The sequence below is a fragment of the Scyliorhinus canicula genome, chromosome 6 (genome assembly GCF_902713615.1).
Source record: "Scyliorhinus canicula chromosome 6, sScyCan1.1, whole genome shotgun sequence".
Taxonomy (NCBI): Eukaryota; Metazoa; Chordata; class Chondrichthyes; order Carcharhiniformes; family Scyliorhinidae; genus Scyliorhinus; species Scyliorhinus canicula.
Genome location: NC_052151.1, coordinates 93,959,594 through 93,983,785, shown reverse-complemented (window position 1 = coordinate 93,983,785; position 24,192 = coordinate 93,959,594). Strand labels below are relative to the sequence as shown.

General features: G+C 48.1%; 1 protein-coding gene across 5 annotated transcripts in view; it reads left to right on the top strand.

The window, feature by feature from the left end:
* Nucleotides 1-24,192, top strand: part of cep85l (centrosomal protein 85, like) — a 355,373-nt gene that overhangs the window by 310,453 nt on the left and 20,728 nt on the right. For all 5 annotated transcript variants that reach the window (XM_038799676.1, XM_038799678.1, XM_038799675.1 and 2 more), the window contains 4 exons: nucleotides 4,255-4,409; nucleotides 5,957-6,074; nucleotides 16,677-16,727; nucleotides 18,065-18,172. In XM_038799676.1, the coding sequence (XP_038655604.1) occupies nucleotides 4,255-4,409; nucleotides 5,957-6,074; nucleotides 16,677-16,727; nucleotides 18,065-18,172 (432 nt within the window). The remainder of the gene's footprint in view (nucleotides 1-4,254; nucleotides 4,410-5,956; nucleotides 6,075-16,676; nucleotides 16,728-18,064; nucleotides 18,173-24,192) is intronic.

Sequence of the window (24,192 nt, the reverse complement as noted above, 5' to 3'; positions counted from 1 at the left end):
TAAATCTCGGCCGCGGGGCCTTGTCGCTGGCGTCAAGGCCCGGCGGGCTGAGAATGATGCGGCTGGCGCGCCTAATGACGTCAGCACGCATGCGCAGGTTGGCCGGCTCCAACCCACGCATGCGCAGTTACCGTCTTGCCCTCCGCTGCCCCGCAAGACGTGGCGGCTTGATCTTGCTGGGCGGCGGAGGGAAAAGAGTGCATCCCTTTGAGACGCCGGCCCGATGATCGGTGGGCACCGATCGCGGGCCAGTCTCCTCCCGAGCACGGTCGTGGTGCTCACTCCCCTCTCCGTCCCCCACAAGCCACAAACCAGCTTTTGGCGCCATGTTCACGTCGGCAGCGACCAGGTGTGGTTGCCGCCAGTGTGAACTGGTCGGGAACGGCAGGCCACTCAGCCCATCCGGGTCGGAGAATCGCGGATCGCCGTGAAAAACGGCGGCCTGCAATTCTCCGAGCGGCATGTCGCAAAACGCGACACGCCATTTTGGGGTGGGTGGGAGAATCGCGGGGGGTGCCAGAGCGGCCCTCCCGCGATTCTCCCACCTGGCGTGGGAGCGGAGAATGTTCTCCCGTGGGATGAGAATTACTAGAGTTATGTTCCCCCTGGGAGCGCAAATCAGGGAGCAATTCACTATTTTCAAGGGAATCCCACTATCAGGCCGCTATTTTGAGCATCAAGTGTGTGATTGCAATGCATTTACCTGTCTTTGATGTGGTTGATGCTTGTAAATATTGGGGTTTCATCACTTAGAGGCACTCAGCCTTGAAGGGAGATGAATGAATCAAGGCTGCAGATGTTTTGGGGAAGTTGTCAATCACAGCCTACTATTCGAAATGAATGAATGGCTTGCAGCTTTACAGGATCTGAGGGGTTGAAACAAAGGTCACAGCTGCTCTTTTTCTAGGAATGGACACTTGGTGCCTCCAGATAAGTGTTACAACTGTAATTTCTGTCACTTTATCTGTCTAGACTGCTATCTAGCTTTCAGACAGGGGTCTTTTTTCTGGGAGGGTACCTCTAGTTAGGTAGTCTCTGTGGGGGTTCTTTTAGTTAGGGGGTCCCTATGGGGGTCTCTGGTTAGGGAATCTCTGCAGGGTTCCCTCTAGTAAAGGGGTCTATGTGGATGGTTTCTTTAGTTAGGTGACTGTGGCGGGTCCCCCTGTTAAGGTGGTCCCTGTGGGGATTCCCCATAAAGTGGGTCCCTGTGAGAGTCTATTTAGGGGTCTATTGGTGGGATCTCCAATGTTAGGGGGTCTCGGGTGAGGGGGTCCTGTGATGGGGGTCTGGTAGAGGAGGGGTGGGCAGGTTATGCATTGTGGGGCAGGGGAGGGTGGCCCTTGGATGCTTTGGGGGCAACCCCCTTGAGGGGTTACACCCTGGACCCACTCCAAGGGCTACTACGTCAGGCTCGCATTTAGTGAGACCTGTAGTAATCCTTGCCCAAGTCATTCCTGGCCCAGAAGACTGTAGAATCAGGAAGGGCTGGAGAATAGGGTGATGGGCCTGCTAAGTGGATGCAAATGGTTCATTAAGACCCATTTGCATTCATTTACATTCTCCCACTGATGTACAGTCATGAACCCAGATCCCATCGACAGCAAGGCGCCGGAGCGTCGTGATTGGATCGGCACCTGCCGATGCCTGGCCTAGATCCCGATTTTTAAATTCTCCACCGCATCAGGGACCCCGCTACCGGTGGCAGGCGACGGAGAATCCCAGCCGTTGAGTGAGGGATAAACATTGGCCAGGACATAGGGCATAACTCCTCTGCTCTTATTTAAAATAGTGCCATAGGGCCTTTTACATCTGCCAGAACAGACAAACCAGACATTAGTTTAACATTTCATCTGAAAGGCAGCACCTCCAACAATGCAACACTCCATCAGAGCCACAGTGAAATGTCAACCTCAACTTTATTTTCCAGAAATCTCATTAGGTTGGGCATTATAAGAGTTTTCCTGGAAAGGTTTGTTATGGTGGACGATGATAAAGGCTGCGGAATGGTCAGTGGGAAAGTGCATTGTCATCATGAACATATCATTTGTGATTTGGACTAGGCCCAATTTTTCATCCTGTTGGAGTGGCAAATATATGATTGTAGAAATTGAAACTGTAGGAGTGATGAGCATACATTTGGGAGGCAGCATGTTCAAAGACATTGCTAAGAAGAGCAAGGGCGAAGATATAAAATTAAGATAAGAATTTTACATTATAGGCACTGAGTTACCAGGCACCTATCCAATCTGCACGCACAGTGATGGTGGACAAATGGGATTTGGTGCAGTATCAAATCTAATGGAGAGTTTCAGATGAGCTGAGTTTATGTGGGGTGTTGTATTGGAGGTTGTCTGGGAGAACTTTGGAACAATCAAATCTGGAGGTGACAAATATGGCCAGAGGTAAGGGTCGAAGTAGCTTGTAAAGACAGATTAATGTCATGTTGACATTTGAAGGAGGACAACACATTTGAAAGGGAGTGTGACAATATCAGCCAACTGGGGACGAGAAAATGGAAATGCAGTCAAGAGAGCAACAGATGGGTTTCATGACAGTGATCAGCTCAGAGAGGGTATGAGGCAAGCTAAAAAAACAAACAAAGAGAGGACAGACTTTCAGCACCAGTAGAAGGATTTGGCCTCATAGATAAGGAGAAGAGGGGAAGAGAACAGAAACAGTTGAACGGATGGTCTCAATCATGGTGGTAAAGAAATACATGAGCTTCTTGCACTTACTGTGAGAGGTAATACCCCATAGCATGTCTTTAAGGTCATACAGCATAACATCAGGCAGCATTTTTCAGATTGCCCCATGGAATGTTAATTGACAGGAGACAGGTCGTCTGCCCCTCACTCAGGCAGAAGTCCCACCTTGGAGAGTTTCCTGCAAATCTGGGGGGGCCACCTGGGGGTTTTTGTGAAACTCTCCACCTCGATTTGATTTGATTTGTTATTGTCACATGTATTAGTATACAGTGAAAAGTATTGTTTCTTGCATGCTATGCAGACAACTCATATCGTACATAATGAAGGAAGAAGAGACTATAGAATGTAATGTTACAGTCACAGCTAGGATGTAGAAAAAAGATCAACTCAATACAAGATCGGTCCATTGTGGTAGTCACCGCTGACGTATATATTAGGTGATTTGTGGTAAGGCCCGCCCAGTAGGCGGAGTATAAATATGTGTGCTCCTCATACAGCAGCCATTTTGCCAGCTGCTGTAGGAGGCCACACACCTTACTGTAATAAAACCTCGATTACATCCAACTCTCATCTTTGTGTAATTGATCGTGCATCATCCATTCAAAAGTCTGATGGCAGCAGGGAAGAAAGAATCTATTCTTGAGTCGGTTGATACATAACCTCAAACTTTTGTATCTTTTTTCTGACAGAAGAAGGTGGAAGGGAGTATGTCCAGGGTGGGTGGGGACCTTAATTATGCTGGTTGCCTTTCTGAGGCAGCGGGAATTGTAAATGAGTCAATGAATGGGAGGCTGGTTTACGTGATGTACTGGGGTACATTCACAAGCTTTTGTAGTTTTCTGCCATCGTGGACAGAGCAGGAACCATACCAAGCTGTGATACAACCAGAAAGAATGCTTTCTATGGTGCATCTGTAGAAGTTGGTGAGAGTCGGAGCTGACATGGCAAATTTCTTTAATCTTCTAAGAAAGTAGAGTCATTGGTGGGCTTTCTTAACTATATAGTGTCAGCATGGTGGGACCAGGTCAGGTTGTTGGTAATCTGGACACCTAAAAACTTGAAGTTCTCGACCCTTTCTACTTCGTTCCCATTGACATAGACAGGGACATGTTCTCCTATACGCTTCCTGAAGTCGATGACAATCTCCTTCCTTTTGCTGACATTGAGGGAGAGATTATTTTTGTTTCACCAGTTCACCAGATCCTCTATCTCATTCCTGTACTCTGTCTCGGCATTGTTTGAAATTCGACCCACTATGGTGGTGTTATCAGCAAATTTGAAATCGAGTTGATGGAGAATTTAGCCACACAGTCATAGGTGTATAAGGAGTATAGTAGGGGGCTGAAGACACAGCCTTGTGGGGCACCGGTGTTGAGGATGATCGTGAAGGAGGTGGTGTTGCCATGGTTGTGGTCTGTGGATTAGGAAGTTCAGTACCTGATAACCCACTGACGGGGGACCGTAAAGTTCTGTCCACAATGACTGTAATTCATTGCCTATAAAAGGAAAAACATCACTGCTTGCTAACACCTCATTGCTGCCATTATAGCTGACAACACTGGAAGAAAAAAATGAGAAATTTCAGGACACGTTCAAAGATTTGGAGAAAAAGCTTGGAGAGAATCAAATCATCTGCAGAGAGAAGGAGGCACTTCTGGAGAGTCAGAAAAAAAGGGAAAAGGAGTTAGTTGCCACTGTACAAAGGTAAGATTTATTCAGGGATTCATTGTTCACCTTTCCATGAATTAGGATGTCCGTGAATATCAAACATTTATTAAAAGTGAATTGCTGTTTAGTCTTTTCAGAGTTACAGTGCAGAAGGAGGCCATTCAGCCCATCGAGTCTTCTGCACCGGTCCTTGGAAAGAGCACCCTACTTAAGCCCATGCCTCCACCCCATCCCCATAACCCAGTAACCCCACCTAACCTTTTACAAGACAGTTTGCCAGATTTTCAGAATTGAGGGCAATGATGAGATCATTGACGCAGTTGTGCCATCACAACACTGGTAACATGGGGTCCAACACTTTGTTCATTATTTTGAGAGTAACATTGGAGCAAAAACAGGAAAGGGATCAAATTCTCGGTGGAGGTAGAGGCATCTGAGCCTCCACCATATAGAAAGACTGGTGAAATATACTGGAGTTGATTTGACACTACTTAGTAATCATTTCACATATTTTCACTTAAAGTTTCTTCATCTTGCTCGATGGATTTTTTTTTCTGGACATTTTTGAGCAACCTACTGCGATCTCATAAAGACTACTGTTTCCATTGTTCAATGTTCAGTGCCAATTGCGTACGGGACCCTAAAGAATGACACAGGGCCCCTATCTAAATATTGTTAAAAGGCTGCTACCCATTTCAATTGGAATTCTGCCCATTCATTTCAAGGTACACTTGGAAGTGAGCAGTACCTTTTAAAATAGATTTTGGATGTGCATAGTTCTATTTCGCAGCTTGAATGACTCCATTAAGCGGATGAAAATTGATTCAAATGTGCACCCTTTAAAACCATATAGTACAACAATAATAAGTTCAGCATGCTTTAAAATATTTTGTGCCTGAAAATTCAGTCATCCCAGTACAAATTCCAGGCTCACATTGGTTAGGGGACTACACCGTTGACAACATGGGGTAGGTTCATTAATTTCATTACCATTAACAAGTGCCTGCATCACTTATGGTACATCAACCCCCCCCCCCCCCCCCCCCAACCCCAATCTCCCCCCCCCCCCCCCCTCCCCCCCACCCCCCACCCACACATAAAGAGGCAGTAACTCCCACATTCAGTGCTCCCTACTGCCGCCCTACTCAAATTGATTTTTGGGGCAGACAGAGAAACATTGGTTCTAGCTTGAGACGCCTTGGGCTTAATTTTAACACTTTGTAGGTGGATGTGTTTTGAATGAGTTAAAATCAGTCCCAATGAACCTGAAACTATTGTCTGGTCATCCTGATCTACTGCTCCCCAAAGAACTGTTTGAGGCATGATTTCTTTGTTTATTATTTTTGAATAATGGTACACCTTTGTTTGGATAAAATGATTGTGTGTGGTTGGTTTTCTTTTTTAAAAATAGCCAATATTTTTAAGATGCAGCTGCACAAATCTCTTTAACTACAAGCCTTCAAGGTGTATTATAGTATGTTGATATAAGACAACGACTGTCTTTGTTATAAAAACACAGGCAGCATCTGTGGAGAAAGAAAAACAGCCAACAATTCGGGTGAATGACTTGTATTTATGTTCAGTTTGCAGCAGAAAGTAGAGAAGTGCCTAGAAGATGGAATTCGGCTTCCCATGCTGGACATGAAGCAACTTCAGTGTGAGAACGACTATCTCAGAAAAAAGTGTGACCATGCCAGCAAGGTTAGATGTTGCCCTTTGATATTCATGTATCAGAGAAACATAGAAAATAGAAGCAGGAGGAGGCCATTCGGCCCTTCGAGCCTGCTCTGCTATTCATTATGATCATGGCTGATCATCAAATTTAATACTCTGATCCTGCCTCCCCCCCTCCCCCCTTATCTCTTGACCCCTTTATCCCCAAGAGCTAAATCTAATTTCTTCTTCATGTTACACAACATTTTGGCCTCAACTACTTTCTGTAGTAGCGAATTCCACAGATTCACCACTCTCTGGGTGAACTACGACCCACTAGTTCTGGACTCCCCCACTATCAGGAACATTCTTTCTGAATCTATCCTGTCTAATGCTGTTCGAATTTTGTAAGTTTCCATGAGAACCCCTCTCACTCTTCTAAACTCCAATGAATATAATTCTAGCCGACTTAGTCTCTCCTCATATGACAGTCTCGCCATCCCAGGAATCAGCCTGGTAAACCTTCGCTGCACTCCCTCCAGAGCAAGAACATCCTTCCTCAGATAAAGGCACCAAAATGGCACACGATACTCCAGGTGTGGCCTCATCAATGCCCTATACAATTGCAGTAAACCTTCTCTATTCCTATACTCAAATCTTCTCAAGATTAAGGCCGGTATTCCATTTGCCCTCTTTACTGCCTGCTGTATCTGCACGCTAACTTTCAGCGACTGATGCATGATGACACCAAGGTCTCACTGAATATCCACTTTCCCAATTTGCACCCATTCAAAAAATAATCTGCTTTCCTATTTTTGCTTCCGAAGCTCACAGTTCACCCTCCTTCCCACTCCACCAAATTTGGAGTTAATATATATTGTTCCCTTGCCCAAATCATTAATATATAGTGTGAACAGTTGGGGTCCTAGCACAGATCCCTGCGGTACCCCACTAGTCACTGCCTGCCAATCAGATTCCTCTCTGCTAACCAGCTTTTAATCCATCTCAAGACATTAAACCCTCTCCAATTGCTCTGGCAAGTACCACCCCTCACTCCCCCTCCCCAAGGACATCAGTCCTGCTCCTGCCCAGGTTTAACCCGTCCAGTTTGTCCAGGTCCCACCTCCCCAGAACCGGTCCCAATGCCCCATATGTTTTATAAGCTCCTTCCAACTTGCCTTGCCTGCCACACTTATATAGGGCGAAATTCTCCAACCCCCAGCAGGGTCGGAGAATCGCCCGGGGCCGCCGAAAATCCCGCCCCCGCCGTGGCAGAGATTCTCCGCCACCCGGGAAGTGGCGGTGGCAGGAATCTCGCCACTCCGATCGGAGAGGCCCCTGCGGTGATTCTCCGGCCCGGATGGGACGAAGTCCCGCCGCTGGGAGGCCTCTCCTGCTGCCGAGGTTTGAACCACCTCTGGAACGGCGGGATCAGCGGCGCGAGCAGGCCCCCGGGGCCCTGGGGGTGGGGGGGGGATCAAACCCTGGGGGGTGCCCCCACTGTGGCCTGGCCCGCGATCGGGGCCCCCCGCTCTGACTCCGTGCCAGTGCCCTGGGTGCACTATTTTCCGCCACGGCCTCCGCCATGGCGGAAGCGGAAGAGAACCCCACATCGCGCATGCGCCGGCAGTGACGTTAGCGGCCAGCTGCCGCTGACATCACTGCCAGCGCATGCGCCGATTGGCAGCCAGTCTTCTGGTGCAAACCGCTCCGGCGCGGGGCTGGCCCCCAAAGGTGGGGAGAATTCCCCACCTTTGGGGAGGCCTGACCCCTGAGTGGTTGGCGCTACTCCCCGACGCCGGCACCCTCCGTCATGCCGGGTAGGGGAGAATGCCGCCCCCAATCTGTAAATTTGGCCACAGTACACTCTGTTCCTTTCTCCAAATCATTAATACATATTGTGAAGAGCTGTGGTCCCAGCACCGATTCCTGTGACATTCCACGGGTTACTGCTCTTCAATCTGAGAAAGACCCCCCCTATTACTACTCGCTGCTTCCTGTTCATTAGCCAATCCTCTATCCATGTCAGTATATTACCTCCAACACCATGAGCTCCTATCTTGCATTGTAGCCTTTTGTGTGACACCTTATTAAATGCCTTCTGAAAATCCAAATACACAATACTAACTGATTCTCCTCTATCTACTCGAGCTGATATGTCCTCAAAAGACTCGAGTAAATTTGTCAGATGTATTCCCCCTTCAGGACTACCAATGTATCCATGATCTCTGTACCTGCCTTCTTTAAGATCCTGGAGTCCAAACCAACTAGTACAGAGGGCTCGTCAACCTTGAACCCCATTAGTTTGCTTTAAATTAATTCTCTGTTGATGGTGATGGTATTTCATTCCTCCCCTGTATTTTTTTTACGATTTCTGGGATGCTTGAAGTATCCTCTACATTAAAGATCAATGCAAAATATGTATTTACCTCCTCTGCCATTTCTTGGTTCCCCATAATTACTTCCCCAGTTTTATTATCTAAGGGGCCAAATCTTTATTTTACTTCGCTCTTCCTTTTAATGTACTTAAAATCACGTCAGTTTTTATGTTTCTGGCTAGTTTGCCCTCATAGCTTATTTTCTCCTTCCTGATTTTTTTTTAGTCCATCTTTGTGTACTCTTATTCTTCCCCATTCTTCCAGCCTTCCACTGACCTTTGCCATCTCATATGTTTCCGCTTTCAACTTAATACCCTTCTTAAATTCCCTGATAATCCATGGTAGGTTTTTTCTCTCCTTAGAATCTTTCCTCCTCACTGGGATGTATTTTTGCTGGGAGTCATGAATTCTCCCTAAATGACTACCACTGTTCATCTATTTTATATAACCAATCCACCTTGGTCAATTCCATCCTCAAAGCTTCATAATTCCTCATCCTTAAGTTTAACATGAATATTTCAGTCTCTGTTTTCTCACTCAGCTGAATGCTAAGTTGTATCATACTGTGATCATTACAGATATTAAACTTATCACATTGTACATTACCATATCCAAAACAGCTTGATTCCTAGTTGGCTCCATAATACATTGCTCCAAAAAATATCCGAAATGCACTCTATGAATTCATTCTCTTGGCTGCCATTTCCAATTTGATTAGCCCAATCTATATGAAAACAAAAATCGGCCATGATTAATGCAGTGCTCTTTTTTTTTTGAAAAACATTTTATTAAGGCGTTTATAATTTTATAATAATAACAGTAAACAGTACACATACAAATATAAACATAGTGCAAAGACCGCCTCACTCCCTCATAAGTCCCACCTCCTCCTCTAAATGGTAACCTAACTCCACCCCCCCCCCCACCCCCTCACTTCTACTGACAGTTTTCTCCGAAGAAGTCGACAAACGACTGCCACCTCCGGACGAACCCGAGCATTGACCCTCTGAGGGTGAAATTTATTTTCTGAAGTCTGAGAATCCAGGCCATGTCACGAAGCCAGACCTCTGAATTCGGGGGATTCAAGTCCCTCCACGCTAACAATATCTGTCTCCGAGCTACCAAGGAGGCAAAGGCCAAGTCGTCAACCTCTCTCACCCCCTGGACTCCCGGATCTTCCGACACTCCGAAAAACACCACCTCTGGACTCGGCACCACCCTTATTTTTAACACCGTGGACGTGACATCTGTAAAACCTTGCCGAAATCCCCTAAGCTTTGGACATGCCCAAAACATATGGACATGGTTTACTGGGCTTCCTGCACATATCGCACACTTGTCCTCTATCCCAAAAAGCTTGCTCATCCGCGCCACCATCATGTGTGCCCGGTGTACAACCTTAGACTGAATCAGGCTGAGCCTGGCACATGATGAGGATGTGTTGACTCTGCTTAACGCATCCACCCAAAGACTTGCCTCTATCTCCCCCCCAGCTCATCCTCCCTCTCACTTACACTTTAGCTCCTCTGTCTGCGTTTCCTCCAACTCCATGAGTTTTTTATAAATATCCGAAACCTTCCCCTCTCCCACCCCGTGCTGGAAACTACCCTGTCCTGTATCCCACGTGGCGGTAGGAGTGGAGAGGTCAAAATCTGCCTGAGCAAAAAAATCACGTACCTGCAGATATTTGAATCCACTTCCTGCTCGCAGTTCAAATTTCTCCTCTAAATCCTTAAAACAGGGGTAGCTCGCATCTATAAATAGATCCCCTGTTGCCCTTTTTAATAATGTTGCTCTATTTATAATATGATGTTGTGTCCCAACAACGTCGCCAATACTGTTGGTATTTCTATTTATCTCGGTGAACAACAAGTCTTTCCCTTATACGGGTCGAATGACCACACAACTAGTTAGTCAGTTTAAAAGATGGTTTATTTACACACACAAGGATTACCGACATACAGACACACTACCTGCTATGAGTTAAACTACACCTATCAGCTACAATAACCTATACTTAACTTCAGGGCGACCGGCGCTATGCAGATTGATAAGGGAATTAAGGCCTGGGTTGGCCATAATTCCCATGGTCCTTTGTAGGTGGCCATCTCAGATGGCTACACCCCCATCCTCTGAATCCCTGCTCTCTGCCATCTCCAAAACCCCCCATCCAGCCTTCCCGGTACAAACCGATGGTTACTGCAAATTGGGGCCCAGACCGATCCTCTCTCCACTCTCATATCCTTCCTCTACTACCACTGGGCTTGTGGAGTACCGGGCCGGCAAGAACGGCAGAGGTGCTGTTACCAATGCCCCCAAACTTGTGTCCTTGCATTATGCCACCTCTACTTGCTCCCACACCGACCACCCCCCTATCCCACTACCCACTTCCTACTCATGGCTATATTTGCCACTCAATAATAGTTGCTAAAGTTCGGCAGTGCCAACCCACCCTCTCCTCGACTACGCGCCAGCAATACTTTCTTACCCGCCCACACAAAACCCAAAATCACCTTGTTTACTCGTTTTAAAAAGGCCCTTGGGATAAAGGTGGGGAGCCACTGAAAAACAAACAGAAACCTCAGGAGGACCGTCATTTTCACGATCTGTACTCTCCCTGCCAGTGACAGCGGGAGCATGTCCCATCTTCGAAAGTCCTGCTTCATCTGTTATACTAGTTGGGTCAAATTTAGTTCATGTAACAGCCCCAGTCCTGTGCCACCTGGATTCCCAAATAACAAAAGCTCCCTCTCACCACTTTGAACGGCAGCTCTCCCAGTCTCCTCTCCTGCCCCTTTGCCTGGATTGCAAACATCTCGCTTTTCACCATATTCAATTTGTACCCCGAAAACCAGCCAAATTCCCCTAAAATCCTCATTATATCTCTCATCCCCTCTAACGGGTCAGAAATATACAGGAGCAGGTCGTCGGTGTGTTTTACCCCCCTCAAACCAACCCCTTCCAGTCCCTTGAAGCCCTTCGCACCATCTCCAGTGGGAAGAGGGGGCATCTCTGCCTAGCCCCTGGTGCAATTTAAAATAGTCTGACGTCAACTAATTCCACCTAGAAAATAGTTTCATTCCACCCGATCGAAGACCTTTTCTGCGTCCATCACGACCACTACATCTACCTCCCTCCTCTCTGGGCACCATGATCACATTTAAGAGCCTTCTAACGTTGGCTGTTAGCTGTCTGCCTTTAACAAACCCTGTCTGGTCCTCTCCCATAACCTGAAGGACACAATCTTCCATCTTTGAGGCCAAGATTTTAGCCAACAGTTTGGCATCAACGTTCAATAAGGAGATTGGCCTGTGTGACCTGCATAGCTCAGGGTCCTTCTCCCGCTTCAGGATCAGTGAGATCGAGGCCTGTGACATTGTCGGCGGAAGAACCCCCCGCTCCCTTGCCTCATTAAATGTCCTCACCAGCAGTGGGCCCAGCATCTCAGAGAACTTCCACTGGGTAGCCGTCGGTTCCCGAGGCCTTACCCGACTGCATGGCCTTCAGCCCCTCTGCTATTTCTTCAATCCCGATCGGGGCTCCCAATCCCTCCACCAACCCTTTCTCCAACTTTGGCAACTTTTACTCAACCAGAACTGCCTCATCACCTCTACCCAGCTGGGGGTTGCGACTCATATAGCCAGCTATAAAACTCCTTAAACACCCCATTCACGCCTGCTATGTCCAAGACGGTGTTCCCAGCTCTGTCCTTCACTCTACCTATCTCCCTGGCCGCCTCCCTTGTCCTTCACTGGTGTGCAAGCATTCTGCTGGCCTTCTCTCCATACTCATATACCGCCCCACTCGCCTTCTTCAGCTGCTCCACCGCCTTCTCCACAGACAACAGACCAAACTCCATCTGTAGCTTCCGCCACTCCTTCAATAACCTTGCCTCCGGGGCCTCCGCATATCTCCTGTACAGCTGGAGTATTTCCCCAACCAACCCAGCTATCTCTGCTCTTTCCATCTTCCTCCTGTGGGCATGTATCGATATTAGCTCCCCTCAAACCACTGCCTTCAGCGCATCCCAAACCTTTGCTGCTGAGACTTCCTCCGTGTTGTTTATTTCCAGATAGTTCTGGATGGACTCCCTCACGTGCCTGTACACCCCCTCGTCCGCTAACAGCCCTACGTCCAATTTCCATTGTGGTCACTGGCCCCCCCCTCCTTCCACACCTGTAAATCCACCCAATGCGGGGCATGGTCCGACAAAGCAATCGCCGAATGCTCGGTTTCAACCACCCCCGCCAATGGAGCCCTGTTCAGGACAAAAAAGTCGATCCAGGAGTATACCTTGTGTACATGCGAAAAGAAAGAAAACTCCTTCGCTCTTGGCCGACCAAACCTCCATGGGTCTAACCCACCCATCTGCTCCATGAACTCCTTTAGTTCCTTCGTCATTGCTGGCACCCTTCCTGTCTTTGAGCTCGACTGGTTCAATCTTGGATCAATGACCGTATTAATGTCTCCCCCCCCCCCATGATCAGCTTGTGTGAATCCAGGTCTGGTATCTTCCCTAACACCTGTCTTATAAACTCCGCATCATCCCAGTTTGATGCGCAGACATTCACGAGCATCACCGGCATTCCCTCCAACTTCCCGCTGACCATGATATATCTGCACCTCCATATCCGCAACTATTTTTCCTACCTCAAAAGACACCCGTTTATTAATCAGGATCACAACCTCTCTAGTCTTAGAGTTCAACCCCGAGTGAAATACCTGCCCGACCCATCCCTTCCTCAATCTGGTCCAATCTGTTACCTTCAGGTGTGTCTCCTGTAGCATTGCCACGTCCGCCTTCAATTCCCTCAAATGTGTGAACATGCGAGCCCTCTTAACCGGCCCATTCAGCCCTCTAACGTTCCACGTGATCAGCCTGACCGGGTGGCATCTAGCCCCCACCCCTCCTAAGCCAGCCTCCAGCTTGCGACCCTGCACCCCCGCAGGCCCGCCCTACGGCACCCTCCTTCCTCAACCTCCCATTTGTCTCTCAGCAACAATCCCTCCACTTTCAGCAGAGAAATTACCGACCTGCACACCCCCCTCCCATTAACAACACACTTTCTAACCCCCTTTAGCAAACTTATCATCTGCTCACCCCGCACTGCGCTTCCGTAAGCTAGCCCGCCCCCCTCCCCCACTCGGCCATACATCTTCAAAACACACAGTTCCAACCAAACACAAAGAAAAGACAAAGAAGATCCACCCACCCTTTCCCCACAAGCACGAGGTTAAGTTACAAACCTGAGGAACAGCCCAAGAATCAATAAAAAAACATTTCACATACAGTTCAAAAGCGAGAATTACTTTAACAAAATCGATACAGCATTACCAGTCCCAAGAGTTCAGTGTCCTCAGTCACCTGCCAGCCCTTCACTTTTAATAAAGTCCATCGCCTCGTCCGGGGACTCGAAATAGAGTTCCTGATCTTCAAAAGTGAACATAAACGAGCTGGAAATAGCAGTCCAAACTTTCCATTATTCTTGAAAAGGCCGATTTTACTCAGTTGAATCCCACTCTTCTTTTGGCCAGATCCGCACCCAGGACCTGGTAGATGCGCAGCTCGCTGTTCTCCCACCTGCAGCTCCGTGTCTGCTTGGCCCACCGCAAAATCTGTTCCTTATCCAGGAATTGGCACCACCATTGCCCTCAGCGGCTCTTTCAAAGCGTTTTGTGCGCTCTATCCACTTCCAAGGGTTGAGCAAACGCCCCATCACCCATTAATTTCTCGTGCATATTCGTCACATAGGCCCTTGCATAGCCCTTGGGGAGGCCGACGATCTCAAGTTCTGTTGACGGGACCTGTACTCCAGGTTCTCCACCTTCTCCTGCAGCCTTTTCTGCTGATCCCTCATCAGTCCCACCTGTAAGTCCAGCGCAGTTAGGTGTTCCTTATGCTCGACCACCTTCTCCTCAACTTTCTGGATCACCCAACCTTGAGCTTCCAGTCCCTGCTCCACCCAGTCGATCGATGCCTTGATCGGGTCTAGACCTTCCTCCCTTTGCTTGGCAAAACCCTCGTGAATAAATTTCACCACCTGCTCTATTGACCACTGGGCCGTTGAGCCAGTACCCTGCACCTCCGCCATGTTTTTCTGTGCTGTGGGTTTTACACATGCCTTCTCTACTCGATTTGTCTTTCTTATACAGTCACTTCTAGTCAACGTCTCCATATACTGGTGTGGGATTCCTCCTCACTGCCCTATTCACTCCCAAATTTGAAAAAAGTTGGGGAAAAAGGTCCAAAAGGTCCGTCATGAGCGGGAGCTACCAAATGTGCGACCTCCTACTCCATGGCCGCCACCGGAAGTTCTCGTAGTGCTCTTTTTTACATGCATTTGTTATTTCTTGATTTAAACCCTTCCCTACAGTGTAGCCATTTTCTGGGTACCTACACAATCCTCCTCCAACTCTCTTCCTTCCTTTGGTATTTTATACTTTCACCCAAATCGACTCCACATCCTCTCAGCCTAGAACGTCCCTCAGAACAGTACTTACTTCCTCTCTTATTAGCAGAGCTCGACCCCTCCGCCTTTTCCTTCCTGCCTGTCTTTTCTGAAAGTCAAATAACCCTGAATGTCGATTTCAGGCAGGAAGGCACCAGGCCATAATAAGGGAGTGATAAGATGGAGGGAGAGCCCATGGGGGACATATATAGGGGGTGGTTCTGAGGTTTGGGGATCCCTTGTTCAAAGGCACTCAATAACTGACTGAAGGAGATGGCAACAGGAAGAGCAGGAAATGGCTGGAAGCCACCCCATGTTCCTTCTGCTGAGATCCTTTCCTAACCCATCCTGTGTAACTCCTCCTGCCACCACTCACCTGTACCTGTGTCCATGGTGATTTTGTTATTTGCTTTATTTGTTCACGGGATGTTGGCCAGGCCAGCATTTGTTGCTGTGGGCCTGCAGTCACATGGTAGGCCAGAGCAGGTAAGGATGACAGATTACCTACCCTAAAGGACATTACTGAACCGGATGGGTTTTTACAACAATTGACAATAGCTTCATGTTCATAATTAGACTTTAAATTCCAGATTTTTATTGAATTCAGATTCCACCATCTGCCCTGGCGGGATTCAAACCCATGTTCCCAAAGTTTTTATAGGCCCTCCAGCTCTCCAGCTGGAAGGCTGCATGACTGCACAGCTGTGCAGCAACCAAAAGGTTCCAATGCAGGCCATGCGCAAGTTGACCTCTGAGTTTCTTGGATGGGGCTGCATGCAATAATTTAAAGGGCTGCAAATTTAAACTAATCAGCCGAGCATTACAAAAATTAGAGAGTACATTGCCTGTAGCCCATTCAAACAAAATGTGGACACATTGGAGGCGGGCTGAGGCCGGGCTTCCTGTTTTTGAATCTTCTCTTTTCTTTTAATGTGGTCTAAAGTTCCTCCCATTGTCTTTTCCATTTTTGTGACTCATTCTTTCCCCGCCATTCTGGGCAGGATTCTCCCGCCTCCCACCCACTCTGGGCATTCTCTGTTCCCAACGCTGTCAATGGGAATTCCTATTGAATCCCCCCCATACTGCTGGGAATCCCATGGATGGGAGTGTGCTGCGGAAGGACCAAAGAATTCCGCAGTCAGTGAATGGACGGAGAATTTTGGTCTCGGTCTTTCTCTCTCGCCTTCTTTTGAATGTTTCTGTCTCTGTCTCTCCCTCTCTTCATTCTGTTTCATCTTTCTTGCCTTACCCCCGATCCTTGTATTTCTTTGTCCTATGTGTGTGCCTCTTTCACCCCCTTCTTCACCCACTCTTCCATATTTCTCCCACTCTCATATTACGTTCACCTCCAATTCTGTGTGAATTATCCTATCTATCTTCTCCTTCTGCATATCTGTACCAATCTGGTGTCCTGTTTTCCCCTTCTCTCTTCCTTTGTCAGATCTTTCATGTTCCTTCTGTTTCCCTCCATCCTTTTGTCTCTGTTTCTCTTACATTTCTTCTCTGTTCTCCTTCCTCCCCTCATTGCCATTATTTGAGAAATTGCCTGAAGAGCAGATGCTGAAATGTGCTGGTGCTAAATCAGCAGCATGTAGGTTTGGCTACTGTATCTTTACCTCCTACAGGCCTGTGTTTATACATGTCTACTTGCTTGAAATAGAATTTGGAAGTTAAACAGGAGAAACATGCTGCCACTGGTGAAAGTGCCAGGCTTTGTGGCAGCATAAACAATATGATGATGAAGTGAGTGTGAATCTCAGTTGTCGGGCCAGAGCCAGTGCACTGATGCATAGTTTCTTGTTTGGTTTTACTTTTGTCTGCAGGTCATTGAAGATCAAGAACAGCAAATAGAAAAATGTAACCTGGAGAAACAGGTAAATTACTTTCTGTGGTCGGAAAGTGTGCACCGATAAAGAGTTCTCTATACCTGACACTAAAACAAGTGATTTTTAATTCTTTGTTCAGCATGAAGGTGCCAACCCAATAATCTTACACAAATTCCATGTAAAATATATAATCAATGGCAGGAGTAATTGAGGGAATATCTGTATAACAATTGTTGCGACACCCATGGCCTGTGAATGGTCAATTCCACCCCCACTTGACCGGAGTTGCAACGCGCTTGAAATTAACTTTTATTCTAAAATACCCAATACCTACGGTCACCAGGTTTATAAATTTATAAACAATTTACTTTTTTATTAACTATAAATTTATTTTTAAAAATAAATTAAAGTACCCAATTCTTCTTTTCCCATTAAGGGGCAATTTTAGCATGCTCAATCTACCCACCCTGCACATCTTTGGGTTTGTGGGGGTGCGACCCACACAGACATGGAGAAAATGTGCAAACTCCACACAGTGGCCAGGACTAAACCCGGATCCTCGGCGTTGTGAGTCAGCAGTGCTAACCATTGCGCCACCATGTCACCCTACAGGAACTATAATTAAATAGGCAACAAATACAACTGGTTAACTGCTATTTAACCACCCCCTCGCTTAGGTGCCATAAAGTCTGGGGTCTTCGGTCCAAAATACAAAACTTTATAACACAGTGTTCTATTTTGACACTTTGAGTTCCTTACTTCCTCTGCTTGACTTCAAGGTATGTCTCCATTAACGATCCATAGACCAAAAAAGATAAAGACAAAATAAAAGAAATATGAACTAAGAGAATCAACAGGGAGGGTCCTTACACAATAGGCTGATAAACAGCAGTCAGCGTGGATTCAGTGAGGGAAATCTGCCTGGTCGATAACTAGGAAACAAGCAACCACTCTGTGGCTCTCCAAGGTCCACTTGATGTAATTTTCAGGTAGTCTTGTGAATCGGGCATCCAGTATTTGCACAGAAAGGTGAATTTGCTTCATCGACAAATAAAGTTCCTGATAAGTGAGCACTCTTTCCATTTCCCAGCCAGGATGCGATAACTCAGTACAGACTAGGGAATAACCTTGGAACATTCATGGTCAATATAACTCAGCCCATTATTGCCTGAATGAGTTGGGCAAACTTTTCACAAATTTTAATTTTCTAATCTCTGAGTGAATCTCAGTGAAGCATTCTAATATCATAAGATTTGTTTACTTATCCAAATGTAAACTTTTGTCTACTACCATGCAATGTGCAAAATGCATGAGACAAGGAGGTTAGTTGTTGCAGTGCTGTTTTTTGATCTGATGTTCAACAAACTGCTGTGATAATTTTGAAGGCTTTGGAGGAAAGGTTGACACAAGAAAAGTCTGCCTCACAGACCTTCCGGAAGGAGCTTGGAGATACACAGAAGAATCTGCAGCTACTAAAGGAACTAATGGAAGATGTGAGTAGACATACTGCATTAACTCTGTTGTATGGTTGATTTGTATAATGGTAGTTTTATTATAAAATTCGTTAGCATCGAATTGCATTCATGTAAAACCTTAACCATGGCACGATATCTCAAGGTGCTCAACAATTGTGTTACCAATAAAAACTTTTGACACTGAGCCGCAGATGGCGATATCGGGCTGGATCCTCCACTGCCCGCTGCCAGTAGCATGTTTCTCAATTGAGCGTCAGCCGAAAGATGGGATTGGTGCCTTCCAGTACTCCAGCACCTGCCAGCGGCAGTGAGCTTCACGCCCTGCATTGGTGGGTTATTTTCACCCATTTGCATCTGATTACAGGCTGGAAGTCTGATTCTCCAGGCCCCTATGATACTCCAGGTCTCTCAGTCAAGATTCACATGTGCATGGATTGGCACAGGTATTTTCAAGCATGGCCCTGACATGTTGGATCCCGCGGTGGGTCAGGGGGATCAGTGCGTGATGGAACTGTGCCCCCACAAAGTCCATCAGAAGGCCCCCTCTGCTTCACAATGGAAATCCTACCTCCGCCAGACTGTTCCCTATCAGAAACCCTCTCAGCCTCCAAATAATACCCCCTCGTCCCCATCAGAATTCCCCAGATCCCCCACCAGAGCAATTTAAGCAGTAAGATGGAATATCACTGCACTTTCACTTAACATCTAGTGAGTAGACACATTGCATTACCTCTGCTGAGTGGTTATTTTGCTGCCTCAGACAGATGTGTTCCAAGCAGCAGCTGTTACAAGTGTCTCAGAGGCTTGAACGCCCAGTGCACCTCAAAGGGTTCAAAATTCCTTGACAGCCTTTGAAATGCAGATCTTCCATTCAATTTAAGAGAGCAATACATTGCATTAGCCAGTGATTGACAGTTTTAATACTCTAGAGACGGCTGTTGATCGATCTTTCCCTTCATGCTTGAATGCATCCCTAGTACCCTGCTTTGATCTAACCAAAATGTGCATACACTCTCTTGCTATGGCTGACAGGCCCACACCACATCAAAAGCAGTTAAGTGTTTTGACTTTCTCTCTTTAACAGCAGAAAGCACTTAGCTGCTTTTGATATGGTGAGGACCTGTCAATCATAGCAAGAGAATCGACTCCAGAGGAGCACTTAGTCTCCTGACCTGAGGTCCCAGTCCATAAGGTTCAAAAAGCTTGCTCAAGCAATTAGTTTCAAGGAATATTTTAAAGGAAGACAAGGGAAACAGAAAGGTTATAAAGAAACTTCCATAGCTTAGAGTCAAAGCAACTGGACACCTAAGGCGGAATTATTAAAATCAGGAATGCGATGCCTTGTGGGGTGGGGGGAGGCACCCGCGCTAGCTGACTAAAGTCATCTAGTGAACGGAGGTGAATTGAGAGGAGGGCTACGGACATTGGAGCCTGTTTAGCAGGTTTTGATGGGCTTACAAGGTGAGCCAGGTGGGGGGAGGGGGGAAGGGATCGATACTGGGAGACGTTTTGTTGAGAGGAAGTGCAGGTGGGGATTCTGGGAAGGGGGGAAGGGGTTCGATGTTAATAATGGATAGGGGTGGGTCAGGCTCATGTGGCAGGGCCCGGTGATATGATGACGGTGGGTAAGAAGGGGGATGTGAGCAACCCCCAGTTAGGATAGGCATGTGGAGCGTGAGGGGGTTAAGAGATTCAGCCAAGTGGTCAAGGGTGCTTGCCCATCTTAAAAGTTTGAAAGCTGATGTAGCAATGCTGCAGGAGACTCACTTGAGGGGGAAGGACCAGGTGAGACTTAAAAATGGCTGGGTTAGTCAGGTGTTTCATTCTGGATTTGACGGAAGGGCTCGAGGGGGAGCGGTAATGGTCAGCAAAGGAGCATGGTTCTAGATGGAGAATGTGGTTGCAGATCAGGGGGGTAGATATGTGTTTGTGACAGGAGCGCTGGAGGGGAGGTTAGTAGTACTGCTAAGTGTATATGGTCCCAATTGGGACAATGTGGGATTCATGAAGAAGGTGTTTGGGGCCATCCCCGACTTGGACACACATGAACTGGAAGTGTGGGAGACTGGAACTCGGTGCAGGAGCCAAGGTTGGACAGGTCACGGCCGCGCTCACTGGTCCCATCGGGGGGAGGGGGGGGGGGGATGAAGGCGTTGGCTGGGCTAATAGTGGAAATGGGAGGGGTGGGCCCTTGGAGGTTTCTGCACCCGAGGGAGCGGGAGTACTCATTTTTCTCGGCAGTCCATAAGGTATATTTGCAGATCGACTTTTTCGTGGTGGGGAAGGCTTTGTTGCCGGGGTTAAAGGGTTGGAGTACTCGGCAATTGCAGTATCAGATCGTGCTCCGCATTGGGTGGATATGGTACTAGAAAAGGGGGTAGTACAGAGGGTGGAGTGGAAATTATATGTGGGACTGTTGGGGGACCAAGGGTTCTGTGATAAAATTGAAAAAGTAATTGAGGAATATGTAGGTTTCAACTGTATGTGTGAGGTGTCGAAGGCAGTTACCTGGGAAGCTCTAAGAGCAGTGGTGAGGGGTGAGGTGATCTCGTTTAAGGCCACAGTGGAAAAAGAGGAGAGGTTAGAGCAGCAGAGGGTAATAGATGAGTTGGATTGGATTGGATTTGTTTATTGTCACGTGTACCGAGGTACAGTGAAAAGTATTTTTCTGCAAGCAGCTCAACAGATCATTCAGTACATGGGAAGAAAAGGGAATTAAACAGAATTCAAGAAAATACATGAGAATACATAATAGGGCAACACAATATATACAATGTACTACATAAGCATTGGCATCGGATGAAGCAGACACGGGTGTAGTGTTAATGAGGTCAGTCCATAAGAGGGTCATTTAGGAGTCTGGTGACAGTGGGGAAGAAGCTGTTTTTGAGTCTGTTCGTCCGTGTTCTCAGACTTCTGAATCTCCTGCCCGATGGAAGAAGTTGGAAAAGTGAGTAAGCCGGGTGGGAGGGATCCTTGATTATGCTGCCTGCTTTCCCCCGGCAGCGGGAGGTGTAGATGGAATCAATGGATGGGAGGCAGGTTCGTGTGATGGACTGGGCGGTATTCACGACTCTCTGAAGTTCCTTGCGGTCCTGGGCCGAGCAGTTGCCATACCAGGCTGTGATGCAGCCCGATAGGATGCTCTCTATAGTGCATCTGTAAAAGTTGGTAAGGGTTAATGTGGACATGCCAAATTTCCTTAGTTTCCTGAGGAAGTAAAGGCACTGTTGTGCTTTCTTGGTGATAGCGTCGACATGAGTGGACCAGGATAGATTTTTGGTGATGTGCACCCCTAGGAATTTGAAACTGCTCACCATCTCTACTTCGGCTCCGTTGATGCTGACAGGGGTGTGCACAGTACTTTGCTTCCTGAAGTCGATGACCAGCTCTTTAGTTTTGCTGGCATTAAGGGAGAGATTGTTGTCGCTGCACCACTCCACTAGGTTCTCTATCTCCCTCCTGTATTCGGACTCGTCGTTATTCGAGATCCGGCCCACTATGGTCGTATCGTCAGCAAACTTGTAGATGGAGTTTGAACCCAGTTTTGCCATGCAGTCGTGTGTGTACAGGGAGTAGAGTAGGGGGCTAAGTACACAGCCTTGTGGGGCACCGGTATTGAGGACTATTGTGGAGGAGGTGTTGGTGTTCATTCTTACTGACTGTGGTCTGTTGGTCAGAAAGTCAAGGATCCAGTTGCAGAGTGGAGAGCCAAGTCCTAGGTTTTGGAGCTTTGATATGAGCTTGGCTGGGATTATGGTGTTGAAGGCGGAGCTGTAGTCAATAAATAGGAGTCTGATGTAGGAGTCCTTGTTTTCGAGATGCTCTAGGGATGAGTGTAGGGCCAGGGAAATGGCGTCTGATGTGGACCGGTTGCGACGGTATGTGAATTGAAGTGGGTCAAGGCGTTCCGGGAGTATGGAGGTGATGCGCTTCATGATCAGCCTCTCGAAGCACTTCATTACAACTGACGTCAGGGCCACCTGGCAGTAGTCATTGAGGCACGTTGCCTGGTTCTTCTTTGGTACCGGTATGATGGTGGTCTTCTTGAAGCAGGTGGGGACCTTGGAGTGGAGTAGGGATAGGTTAAAGAGGTCTGTGAAAACCTCTGCCAGCTGGTCCGCGCAGGCTCTGAGTGCACGACCGGGGATCCCGTCCGGGCCCATCGCCTTCCGTGGGTTCACTTTCAGTTGCTGGAGATAGATAAGAGTTATGCAGAAGATGGTGACCCAGCGAAGTTGGAAAAGAGGAAGGAACTACAGGCAAGCTTTGAGCGACTATCTACCAGGAAGGCGGTGCGCCAACTGAGGCGAGCAACGGATGCAGTTTACGAGCATGGGGAGAATGCAGGATCAGTATGTTAGTGGGTCAGTTTTGAAGGGAGGTAGCAGCAAGGAAAATTGTTCAGGTGAGGGACAGGCCAGGGAAGTTGGTGGTAGCTCTGGATCTGATTAACAAGGGGCGCAATTCTCCCATCGGGAGACTAAGTCCCGACGCCGGAGAGAAAACCAGAGTGTTTCACTCCGGCGTCGGAGGCTGCTCCCTGCCCCCTATTCTCCCACCCCCGGGGGGCTAGGAGCGGCGCCACGTCATTTACGAGCACCAGGCCTTGGCACCGCGTAAAAGCGGCACTGCGTAAATGACATCACCCGCGCATGCAGGCGCGAATGCCTACCTTCCCGTGGCCGCCCCGCAAGAAGATGTCGGATGGATCTTGCGGGGCGGCGGAGGAAAGGAGGTCCTCCTTCAGAGAGGCCGGCCCGCCAATCGGTGGGCACCGATCGCGGGCCAGACCCCTTTTGAGCCCCCCCCCCCCCCCGGTGCAGGATCCCCCTCCCACAGGCCGCCCCCCCCAGCGTTCCCACGCTGTTCCTGCCGGCAGCGACCAGGTGTGGACGGTGCCGGCGGGAACCTGTCGTGTTGGACAGGTTGCTCGGCCCATCCGGGCCGGAGAATAGCCGCTCGCCCGTTACAAACGGCGAGCGGCAATTCTCCCAGCGGCCAGCCGTGAATCTCACCGCCACGGTTTGGGGGGGTGGGAGAATTGCGTGCGGGTGCCGGGGCAGTGTGGCGGGACTCGCTCGGCGCCCCGGCGATTCTCCCACCCGCATGGGGGGGGAGAATTCCGCCCAAAGACTTTGAGGAATTCTATGAAAGGTTGGACAGGTCAGAGATACCTGGGGTAGACCGGGAGATGCAGGAATTTCTAGATGGGCTGGAGTACCCAAGGTTAGGGCAGGGGGACAGGGCTACATTAGAAGGAGCAATAGTGGAGCAGGAGATAAAAGATGCGATTGGGAATATGCAGTCGGAGAAGGTGGCAGGGCCGGATGGGTTTCCAGTGCAATAGTATAAAAATTCAAGGCTAAGCTGGCACCCCTGATGGTGGGGATGTTTGAGGCGGCGATAGGGAAGGGGGCGTTACCACAAACTTTGGGCATCGATTTCCCTGTTGCTTAAAAAAGAAAAGGATCGGACAGAGTGTGGGTCGTATAGGCCCATATCACTTTTAAACGTGGATGCGAAGGTACTGGCAGGTAGGCTGGAGGAGTGCCTCCCGAAGGTGATAGGTGAAGATCAGACGGGGTTCGTGAGAGGGAGGCAGCTCTTTTCAAACTTTAGAAGGGTATTAAACATGGTTATGGCACCGGCAAATGGGAAGGCAACAGGTGGTTGTGGCATTGGACGCTGAGAAAGTGTTTGATCGGGTAGAATGGGGGTACTTGATGGCAGTTCTGGAACGGTGTGGGACTGGACCAAGATTTGCGGACTGGGTAAAGATACTATATGAGGAGCAGAAGGTGCGTGTCCACACAAATAACATCAGCTCGGGATACTTTTCTCTCGACCGTGGGACTAGACAGCGATATTCTACGTCTCCCCTGTTGTTTGCACTTGTGATTGAGCCATTGGCCATCGCATTAAGAAGGTCGGGGGTATAGAAAGGGATAGTGTGGGGGGCGGGCGGGAGATAGAGTATAGGGTGTCCTTATATGCCGATGACTTGTTATACGTGTCGGAACCGAATATGCCAATAG